General features: G+C 36.7%; 1 protein-coding gene across 1 annotated transcript in view; it reads left to right on the top strand.

Moving 5' to 3' along the window:
* Nucleotides 1-779: 779 nt before the first annotated feature.
* Nucleotides 780-11,611, top strand: part of GCFC2 (GC-rich sequence DNA-binding factor 2) — a 20,755-nt gene continuing 9,923 nt past the window's right edge. Inside the window, exons 1-8 of the mRNA XM_009273863.2 lie at nucleotides 780-890; nucleotides 2,213-2,377; nucleotides 3,034-3,252; nucleotides 4,316-4,401; nucleotides 5,792-5,907; nucleotides 7,677-7,863; nucleotides 9,321-9,444; nucleotides 11,129-11,207. Coding sequence (XP_009272138.1) covers nucleotides 3,189-3,252; nucleotides 4,316-4,401; nucleotides 5,792-5,907; nucleotides 7,677-7,863; nucleotides 9,321-9,444; nucleotides 11,129-11,207 — 656 coding nt within the window. The 5' untranslated portion in view covers nucleotides 780-890; nucleotides 2,213-2,377; nucleotides 3,034-3,188. The remainder of the gene's footprint in view (nucleotides 891-2,212; nucleotides 2,378-3,033; nucleotides 3,253-4,315; nucleotides 4,402-5,791; nucleotides 5,908-7,676; nucleotides 7,864-9,320; nucleotides 9,445-11,128; nucleotides 11,208-11,611) is intronic.

Here is an 11,611-nt window from a genome sequence, read left to right as displayed (position 1 = left end):
CCGCGCCCCCCCCCGCCCCGGGGGGGCGGCCGGCACCCTCACACCCCACCGGCGTGGAGGGCGGGCGCCGGAGGCTCGAGGAGGAGCAGCCGGGCTGGGAGCTTGGATGAACGGGCTGCGGCTCCGCACCCGCGTACGGGGGGCGGGCTCCTGCCTCGCTGAGCGCCGGGCTGGTGAGCCGGGGAGGCGCGAGTCGCCTTCACGCCTCTGTGACCAAAACCGGGGGCGCTGTGTTAGCGATAGGGCTGTCGCGAGGGTTTATGAGAGAAATACGTCTGAAAGCACTTCCAAGTTGACAAATGGCCGCGTGCGTTTGGCTGGGAAGCTTTTGAAAGCCTCCTGGAGCTGGAGAAAACGAGAGGAAGCAAGAGGATAGCGTGTGATTCCATGACTAGGGTAGTTAATGATGAACAGGCTTAAATAACTGAAACTTAAACGTTTAATTGACTCTTCTGGGCTGTTGCTTTTGCGGCTGATGATGCGGGACAGGTCAGGGCAGCTTACAGGAGCCACTGGGTGATGGACACAGGCTGCGGAGAAACCGTCCATTTCAACAGCGCAGCGTTGCTGTGTTGAGGAGGCCGAGCTGCGCAGTTTTGAATTGAGAGGTGACGGATCTGGAGTGATAAAGCCATAGAACTAGTTAGACTTAGCAGCCAGAACTTCAAAAAATAGGCCGTGCACACATAGAGATTACGTGTACTTTAGATATGTATGTATGCACATATACTGCTCTTCTTGTTAATGTTACTCAGAATCATTTTGTTTTATCTGGATAGGTGATGAACAGTTTTTTAAAATTAAAAAACCATCCTTCAATGAAGTAACCTTTAGAATTCAAAAGAAGGAAAGCCTACTGCCTGTGCAGACAGAAATTGAAGAAAGCAAAAGTAAGTACTTTTTTCAGTTAAATATTTAATGGAATACTTATATGAAAATATATTACAAAATCGGTAAGTGAAGAGTGATGTACAAATACTGCTGTTAAATGTTTTTTATTTGTTAACTGAACCCAGGATTATACTTATACTGTTGCTTTACAGTTTTATAATTTTAATCTACTTGTGCTGAAATTATTTTCCATATGACCTTGGTAAAACAGTATCAGAACTTGGAGGCTGTTCTTGAGAAGACCTGGTTATACAAAACCCCTGTAGTACATCAGAGTTAATAAATTTATATCTCAGCATTGTATCTTTGAAAGTGTTTGGCAACTATCCACTGCTTATTGCTGTCAAATTGCAGTTTGATCTGAGTATTTGCATTGAAACAAAATGTGAGCTTAGTAGGATTTTCTTTGATAAAACTTAATGTAAACCTTAAACTTTGTGTTATTAAACTGTGTGCTGTTACAGCATTTGAATATTTTAATTGAATACAGTCAATAGCCTTGATCTGGTAGTATTCGTAGTCTCATTGAACCATAGTATATGAGTTATATGGGATATTTGGGGTTTGTGTGTTTTACAAACAACTGTGTCTAAAAGTTCTCTTCCCCTCTATTCTCCTTTTGACGCCTCTGTCAATTCACAGATATACCCTAATTAATTGCTACTGTTAGATAAAAATAAATTAGATTGAGCAATAATTCCCGTTGAGATTGTGATTCAGATGAGATGGTAAATTTTCTTAGTAACTTCTTATAAAGGTATACCTCATACTCTTATAAAAGGCGGCACATTCGGTTGTTCAGTAATCTGATGATTTACTGAAGATGTAGTGGCAGATGAAGAGAAATCAATGTTTTTAAAGAATTCAAAGATAATTGGAGACAGGACAGACATATGTAAACCTTTATAGTTTAAATAAGGACTCCCTCATTGTTAATGCTAAAAAAAAAGCGCTTTCTAAATAGTTTATAAAGTCAAGGGAGATGAATCCAAACATGCTGTAAGCTGTCAGGATATTAATCAGTTGTCATCTGGGAGCTGATATCATTGCTTTTGTACATGTGAATGTGCTCTGTGTCTCAGAAGGACATACTAGTTTAGGACTATCACAGATGCTTTGAGTCGAGACAAGAACTGGCTTGTAAATGACTGTCTTGGAGTGTCAGGAAATTTGACATGTTCGATGAGGACAGGTGGAGATAGATAAGTGACCAGTCTTTGCTGCAGCAAGGTGTGAATAGTTACTGGTAACCAGTTATGGCGCATCAGTTTCCAGCAGCTGAAACTGAAATCATGAATCTTACTTTTTTCCCCTAAAACAGAAATCTGTCAGTTGGAGCCTAGAACTGGCAACACCAAGGGCATTCATGAAGAAGAGGAGGAGGGGAAGGAGGATGAAAGTTATTCTTCACTAAGTGAGGACTACAACAGCTCAGACTCTGAAAATGAATCCATCTCTCCACAGAGGAGGAGGGATTTATCACCAGGTTAGTTTCCTAGATTTTTTTTTTAAATGAAGTTGTCTTACAACATTCTTTCTTTGAAGTACGTGACAAGATAGGTGAGATGAATCCCACTAGTCTTAAATCATGTAAGGTGTAGGCATCTTGTTTGTGCTGAGTCATGGCTACCCTTCTGAAAGAATAGTGACAGTTCCCCAGTATTTTTGGTTGCAGATGTTTGTTGTATTTTTGTGTTAATTTTGGAAATGGATCAGAAATTATGACCATTGGTTTCAAAAGAAAGGTAGCAAAAAAAATCCTGTTTAACGATTCATAATTGCCTTCATGAGATTAAAATTTAAGCTCATTTGTGCTGTCTGATTTGTAAACTTTGGATTCCTTTGTAAACTCGGTAAGTTTAGTAACCCATATCTTTTGGGGAGATGGAAAAAAGGAGGACAGGCTAATGGCAATTTATTTAAAAGAAAGAAGTCTGAACTTTGTTTTTAGACTGAAAGCCGCTTTTTAAGGATGCTTTTCCATGTCCTTATATTCAACATGGTAAGCTTAATAGAAAAATATCTTGTGTCCTATATTCAGAATTGTACAGTGATCCCGAACAGTGGTCACTATTGATATTAGGAGCGATACAGAGTGTTGCTTTTAGTCTTTTGCTTAGATCTTCTTTCTCTTCAATGCAGGTAATATCCCCAGTGCAGCTTGTATTGATGCTGCTCGGAGGAAACGTCACTTAGCCAGGACACGGGCTGATTATCTTCCACTGGATGTTTCAAACAGTCATCGGGTCTCTCGGAGAAGAGAAAGCAGTGACTTAGAGAGTGAAGATGAGGCTGATATGAAGACTCTCAATTTTGTTCCTAAAATGAGAACTCTTAGGCAGAGGATGACTGAACACATGGGTGAGTTTGTGCCATTTCTCCCAGTAGTTGTGGCTTTGTTTTACTGATGTCTGGAAGAATGTGGGACTTGCGCAGCACTCACTCTTTACTGGGCAAGGCTTCGCTCCTCAGGGGTCTCGGCAATAGGCTGTACAGCTGGTGCTTGATGTTTATATGGGATGCTAATCTGGTTTAGGTCTCACTAATGTGGTGGTGCAGGATGCTTTGAGAAACACTTAAAAATTATTTTTGGCCTTGTTGACTGCAAAAAATTGCCTTGTAGGAGGCACAGCATTTAACGTGAATAAAGCTGCTGTGGTGTAAGACAAACTGTCCCACTGAAGCTTTCTAAATCCTGCTTCTGGTCCGGTCTTCCCAGTGCTCTCCCTGCACTGATGTTATGGCGGCTCTTGAAAAGGGGGAAAAAAACCCCCCCAAACCCAACAACCCAGCCCTTCAGAAGTAAATAAACCTATTGCACACAAAGCATGTGTGGCTTTTCCATTGCTTTTTTGCCTCTTATAACTGCATACAGTTTTGTTCATGATGCACTGGTTTGCCAGAGTTGTAGACTGGGTTTTCTTTATTGTTTGAATAAGGGTTATAAGGAATGTGTAACAATGAGCTGATTCTGCAATTCTAGTTAATGCTAAAGAGATATTTTTGTATCTATAGTAGAGCATTTATTTTAGAGCGCTCAAGGATTTGCTGTGTATAATGTCACTGTGTTACAGTCTAACTGTACTTATACTCTTATTTATATGTATTATACACAGCTTTGCTTTGAGACATAAAAATGAGATGTTTGTGCTCCTCACGCTGCAGTAGTAGTTGTCTGAGAAACAGTATGTTGGGGAAATGAGTATTGGTGTGAATTCTACAAATCCCACTAGCCACTTCCAAGCCTTCCTTGTCTTTCAGTTTGGAAGTCCTCCATCTACAGTTTCTTAATCTGCTGGTTTTTGTGTATATCACTTCCCAGTAATGGTTGGGAGAACTATTGTTGCTTTAGAGGGAGAACATGGGAGGGGAAAAATAGATAAAAGATGTAATTACATCTGATAATGATTGTTTTCACTTCCAGTGTCTGTGAGTGATGAATCCAGTGAAGATGAAGCACAAATTAAGTGGGAAGAACAGCAAATAAAGAAAGCCGTTAAACTCTCTCAGGTGACACATGCTTTCCTAACCATTGGAAGATGTGTTTTGCTCATCGGCAAGAGAACTTGTTCTGGAGTACTGTCATATCTCCTACCTGCCCTCTCATTAGGGAGGTTTTTAGGAAGTTATACCCTAATTCTAAAGAGAAAAGGCAATTGGAAATAGGGGAAGATGGTAATGAAAATCTGTAATCTGAAAATCTGCTCAGAAGCAGGGTATTGTTGTCTACCTGTATGTGATGGAAGACTCCGAAAAACAGAGAATAAATGGGATCTTGAAAGCAAGAGTATGCAAATACTACAAATGTCAAAAAAGTCGCAAAGCAAAAATTATTCTTTTATTATGCTAAATTTCTCTTGGGTTGCAATCTGAGAGCTCTTTTCACAGTTCAGCAGAATTCCATCTCTTTAGTTTGGTAAATAATTGGCAAAAATAAACTGTGTGTCTTCTGATGAGCTGGAAGTTCTTGAATTTCTGCCTGTTAAATGGAAGTAGTTAGAGGACTGGGAGAAAGTTACATCTTTCTGCTGCTGAATTTCAAATCCAGTATGATTGGTGTTCTTAGGTCCTCATACTCATTTCTGGAAAACTGTTAATTTCTGCTGTTCAGGAAACTGCAACATTTTTTAGTAGCAGACCTTGTTAGTCATGGACTTGATTGCTTCAACTGATTGTGTTTTGGCTAGATTTTAATATACAAACTTCTACTGTTTTAGAATGCAAAGTGTCTTTTAATTTATAAGCTAAAATTCAGTGGAATCCTTTTTTAGTTATAATTACGGTTAAGCTGAGTTGTCAGAATGAAAAAAAAATCTGTCTTTTGGCCACTGGCTTTGTCAGAAGGTAGCATTCATATTTATTGGGGGGGAGGAAATCAGAAAGTTTACTATGAGAAAATAGAATATTAGATGACTAATAGGTGGAAAATAATTTATCATATTCAAATAGTTTTAAAAAAGCGAGAGATGAGTAAAATCAGATACTGTCATCACCGCTTGGCTGTAGTTTATTTCTGTGTTTTATATTTAGAATCTTAACACTAGCGAAGTCTCAGCTGTCAGTATAGAAGCATTATGCATTATTGAAAGCTATTAATATTTTCAGACCAAGACAGCAACTTAAGTGTACCCTAAATTATGGATTACTTTGTGCTGTTTATATGTTTATGCACTATATGTTTTTATACAACATACATGCAGTTTTTTATACTTTGTTTCCTTTGCTTTTGTGTTGTACTTTTCTGTAAAACATTTTCTGTATTTAATTCGAGGAATGAAATATGTATCTTTATCATATGCCTTCTGTGTTCAAATGATGCATCCTGTTGATCTATAGAGCTGCAGAGGGAAAACTTTTGTGTAAATGGTGTATTAAAAATTAACACTTAAAATTCTTGTAGGAAACTTATGATGATGCTTCCCTGCATAAATCTCAACCAGTTAAACCAAAGTTTGATCCCTCTGTTTCTCTACCACCTGTGAACTTGGAAATTGTGAAGAAGCGACTGACTGAAAGGTAAGTCCTGCTCTTATGAACTTAACTTTTGAGTTCTCTGAGTTTTTGTCACAGAATGAGAGATGACAGCTTTGAAGTCTTACTCTTTTTCGAGAGTATTGGAGGGTTTTTGGGTTATTTAATGTGTAATATGCCTGTTACGATGTCCAGTAGGGTATTACAAATTTTTAACTGTACCTGGCAATGCTTTGTTGTAGGGGAGCATTTGAACTTTTCAAGAGTTTTATCAACTAGAGTAAGTTCATTTAAATGGCAGCAGCTTTTTATGCTCACTAGTAGTTTCTGACAGGAGCATTGGTTCAATGTTATGTTTGCCCAGCAAGCAAAACTTCAAGCGGGGCAGATGGAGCTGGCAATCATAGCCCTCTTATGGTGGTTCTTATACCAGCTGCAAAAATAGCTCAGTATTTCCTAAAGCAGCAGTAAATTCTCTACAGCCTAGTTAGGCAAACTAGAACCTGCCTTTTTTTTTTTTCCTTTAGTTGTGTGCTAGGCTGTGACTTTTCTTTAGCAGTTCAGCTGCTGTATGGGCAGCTGAAGTGTCCTGGGATGGAGGTGGGAACCTCCAAGGGCGTGTGTGAGAAGGACAGCTGGGGTCAGGCATCCGAAGGTAAGCCATCCCCTGTCATCTCTCAGAGCACCGCGAAGCAGCTGTTCAGATAAGTTTAGACAAGTAACGTTATACAGCTGAAACATAAATATGCGCTACAGAATTGCACCGAGCTCTCTCTGTATATGCTTCGCTTTGTACAGACCATCATTTGCCTGCTTGTTTAAAGAATTGCAACTAAATTGGACTACATATTTTTGTGGAATTGTATACTTTCTTTGCCATGATCACTTGAAAGGAATGAGTTAAATGAAGTAGGAATTTAGGTTCAGAATCAAAAGAAAATGAGAATAAGGCTATCAGGAGTGGGAAACCTATTCAGAAAATAGCAAGAAGGGGAGGGGGAACCTGTTTAATGTAAACTTCATAGATGTGTTTAACATGATGAATGCTGAAATAGCTATTTTTTTTTTTTAAACTTGTAGCACGGTGGAGAACAATAGCTTAGTTCAATTATTTTCATTGAAAAGTGTTTCCTGCTTCAGGGAAGTGAAATAAGTTGTGATCTCTTTCTTGGTTCTGTTACAGGCTTGTTCAAGCTGAGCAATCACTTGGGATATGTAAGGAGGGAAGGGGAAAAAAAAAAAAAAGAGGAAGCAGAGTTGTAATATATGTAAACGTTCCTGTGCTACCTATCTAATAGTTAGTGACAGCTGTAGACATAGGTTCCTGGGTTTTATCACCTACTAGCAGCAAGAGTCCTCAGTCAGTTTGTATTTAGTAGTGAGCACATGGTGAATGCTTATAGGTACTGCTATCCATGCAACTTATATTGAACCATTACGGGCATGCTGACATGAACTGTAGTTTTCCCCAGATTATGTTGGGTAGAATCTATTTAATGTGACATCATAAAATTTGGCTTGCTTTGTTTTTGGGAAGTGTGGTGTATTGAGGAATCTAGGTAACATGTCAGAGGTGCTTTCAAAACTAGCAGCGTGTAAGTGACATTTGAGTCTCCAAAGCATGATGCTTGTCCACACCCCATGCTTCTGCAAACGTTGGCATGGATAAATCTTTCAATGCTTCTTAGCTCAAATGCAAGTACTGTTATTTGTACAGGCAAAGATTTTGGATGTGATTATAATGGGAAAAATGTTTTGGAATGTATCAACTGTTAACTTGGCAGTAGTTTCAGTTGTCTGGGTTACTCTTTTAGGATAACATCGCTACAGGATGTGCACCGTGCCCACCAGAGGGAGTATGAAAAATATATGGAGGACGTTGAAAGTTCAAAGCTGACTGTCCAGGAGTTAGAGAAGTCTTCGGATGCAGCTCTGAATTACAAATTCTACAGGGCCATGAAAACATACGTAGAAAACTTGATAAACTGTTTGAATGAAAAAGTATGTATATTTTCCTCTTTTTTTTTTTTTTTTTTTTTTTTTTTTTTTTTTTTTTTTTTTTTTTTTTTTTTTTTTTTTTTTTTTTTTTTTTTTTTTTTTTTTTTTTTTTTTTTTTTTTTTTTTTTTTTTTTTTTTTTTTTTTTTTTTTTTTTTTTTTTTTTTTTTTTTTTTTTTTTTTTTTTTTTTTTTTTTTTTTTTTTTTTTTTTTTTTTTTTTTTTTTTTTTTTTTTTTTTTTTTTTTTTTTTTTTTTTTTTTTTTTTTTTTTTTTTTTTTTTTTTTTTTTTTTTTTTTTTTTTTTTTTTTTTTTTTTTTTTTTTTTTTTTTTTTTTTTTTTTTTTTTTTTTTTTTTTTTTTTTTTTTTTTTTTTTTTTTTTTTTTTTTTTTTTTTTTTTTTTTTTTTTTTTTTTTTTTTTTTTTTTTTTTTTTTTTTTTTTTTTTTTTTTTTTTTTTTTTTTTTTTTTTTTTTTTTTTTTTTTTTTTTTTTTTTTTTTTTTTTTTTTTTTTTTTTTTTTTTTTTAGATGATAAAGGTGCATTCTGTCAATGAAAGATGAGGGTTTTTTGTTTGGAAATGATGAGGGACAGCACTCAGTTAAAAATCAGTTCTATCAGAAATTTTAATGTAACAGGAAACAAAATACAGGGAAAACAAATCAACCCTCACCTGAAGTGATGATCTAGCTAGTATAGGTATACTGACTTGAGCTGTGATCTCACCTAGATTCTGTTGGATGAAGACAAAATGTTACTGGAGGGAGTTTTCTGCAGGTCTAGTAACCAGAGTGCACTGAAGTTGAATGAGAGGTGGTGCTTAAATTCACTTTTGGGATCTCTTGAAATGTCTTTACTCAGGGTTACACAACAGAGTTAGTAAGGATTTTGTGTTAGGTTCGAGTTGGGATTGAGTTAGCAGAGCTCTGTGAGAATTTGTCTACGTTATCAGCTGCATCTGTTTCCTGAACTGCAAACCTTGTGTGTTTAAAAAGATGAAGATTGGTAGAAGGGGAGCAGCTGCCTAAAGTTTGGTCTCAGTGAAAGTAAACTGCTGTTATCCTCTATAGATAGTGCTATCAAATCTAATTTATGTCACTTAATTGCATTGCAATTGTGAATTTCTTCATGTAACTTTAAAGAGAACAAATGTTAGTTAACGAATACATTAATAGCTAGTGGCTCAAAAGCAAACTGGAAGCAAACTAAGTGCACTAATAGTGTCCCGTTGAACCCTTTTGTATGAAGTCTTAGGTAGTCCTGTGATGAGCAACTGGCATTTAGTTTGTGTTTTTCAGCCTTACAAAAAAGCCTGAAAAACTCCAGTGACCAGGGACTTATTTTTCAATCTATGATACTTTGGTTCTAATTTCACGGCTATACTGAAAACCCATGGAAACTGTTTTTTGTTCATTCTTTTGGGATTTTAATTAATTGAAAACCTGATTACTGTTTACTATATTTCAGCTGAAATACATTAACGATCTAGAATTGGCTGTACATGTACTTCTTCAGCAACGAGCCATGAGAATATTGAAACGAAGGCAAGATGAGCTGAAAAATGAATCTGCTTATGTTCAGCATCTGACAAGTTAGTATGAAGTTAGAAGTTATTTTCTTATTGAAACATTCACTCTTTGAGCAGAAGTATACAGTTAATTTTTGGATGAAGTTTTTAATTTTCACCTTTGATCTCCTTTCCCCTTCCCATTGTCAGTAGGTGTGCTCTACTATACCTCGAATGAAATCCTTACCTCAGGCCCATGATACTATTTTTCTCTGATTTAATAGTGAACATAACATGACCAAGTACTTTGTCAATTTTTAGTTATTCAACTCAGCAATTCCCATCAATATTTAAAACGAAAAACTGAGTCAGTTTTCTAGTAGGTCTTAAGTTGGAGAAAGGTCACTTATTACGCGATTCTGTGAATACATGAAAAAGCAGTGTGTTTACTTGGCAACATCGCTTTTACATGAGAGCTTGTAAAGGCTTTAAGGCTATGTGTGTGCTCACAATGGAGACTTCAAACTAGGAGGTAACACGTGAAGGGAAGGACATGAAGAAAGAAGCCATTTTGTGTAAGGGTTTTATCTAAAACAAAACAGTGTTTTTCAGTCGCTGTAGGAAAAATTATTACAATTTTCTCATCTCATATTTCCTTTCCACACTGATATGTTGTTTATATGCCATGTGAATTTTTAGCTGTTTAAAAAAAAAAACCCAAAACTTCCAAACCCTTTAAAACTGTTTAGGCAAAACTAAGAACAATATGCTTGGAGCTGCTGGGAGCAGATGGAGGCCAGATGCACCAGTTTCTGGTAACTACTAATCATAGGGGTTCAGTCTTCTCGCTACACAGGAGATAAGCTGCTGATTTGAGAAAGCTAGCAGCGTGTATGACTTCGTAAAATGGTGTAGTAGACTGACAGCAGGTATTAAGAAGAAAAGGGTAGTGCCATAATAGTTGCCATTAAAATGATTTTACTTCCAGCTCATTACAAATGAGACACTAGTTGGATATTTAGCAGCACTTTTAATTGCTTTTTATGTTCCTAGTTGAATTTAATATAGTGGGAAGGCTGTTTTTTCTTCTATGATAATACTTCAGTAGTAGTACACTTTTTTTTGGCATGTTGTGCACATGTCAGCCAGTTAATAGTGATGCAAATGAATGGCCCAACGAGAAAATGCTTCTAGTTTCTACTTCTGTGTTGGACTCAAGAATCAGAGTAGGGGTAACTGGGGTTGAACAGTGACCACTCAGATAACAGGAGACAGCAGGGAGCTGACTACTCTTGAAATCTAAATGCACTGATTTTGAATAGTGTAAATCGGGGATTTAACTTCCATTACAATGTTGGAAACGAACCTCAAAAGTTATTCTAATTTATTACATGGCTTCATTTTTTACATACAGGACGAAGGTAGGTCCCTGTGCTTGCCTTTCACATTGCTAAGGACCTACTGTGGAAGCCAGTGACTTCCTTTTCCAAGATTGGGAAGCAATGAGCGTTGACTGGAATGTCATCAAACTCGCCTTTTCATCAGCTGCTATAAGGGAACAACCACATCTGACTATATGCAGTTAACAAGTAATATTTACTGCGCGTTAGTCTGGAGACTGTTAGAGTTTTGAATAGGAGGTTTGATTTTTTCTTTGGCTGTTTTCCAAATGAAGAACAATAGAAGGAGAATCTCTGTTTCCTGTTTGAGAAAATAGGAACTTTAAAATCATACCATTTTATTTTTGGCTGTTTCTGTCTTCTGATAGGTGGGGATGACAAACCAACTAATGGTGGATTGGAAGGTGATGAGAAGACCCAGCTTCTGGAAATGTGTGAACATCGAAGGTAGGTATTACGTACATGTACGCTTAACTGATAAATGTGCTGTACACTGGCTTTCTGTCATTTATGTGGTGATGAATGTAAACCTGTAGGATTACTAAATGAGATTATACAAAAAAATATGTATTTGCTTTCCAAAACTCAAAGTACTTGGAAACCATCTATTTGGTAATGTCATTCTCTTCATGTTGATTTGAAAATGAATGCTAATAGATCTTGTTATTTTAAATTAAAAAGATTTAAGTGAGGCTATTTACAAAACTATATGACGGAAGCTTTTTCTGTCCTGTTGTAGTAAATGAAATTATGACCTTATACAAAAATATATTTATGTATTATTGTATAGATAGCAAAAAAAAAAAAGGCAGTATTGTTGCTGCTGGGGGTGGTGGTGGCGGCAAGTGAAG

This window comes from Aptenodytes forsteri, unplaced genomic scaffold, assembly GCF_000699145.1.
Source record: "Aptenodytes forsteri isolate BGI_AS27 unplaced genomic scaffold, ASM69914v1 Scaffold175, whole genome shotgun sequence".
Lineage (NCBI taxonomy): Eukaryota > Metazoa > Chordata > Aves > Sphenisciformes > Spheniscidae > Aptenodytes > Aptenodytes forsteri.
This window is presented reverse-complemented; position numbering and strand designations above follow the sequence as displayed.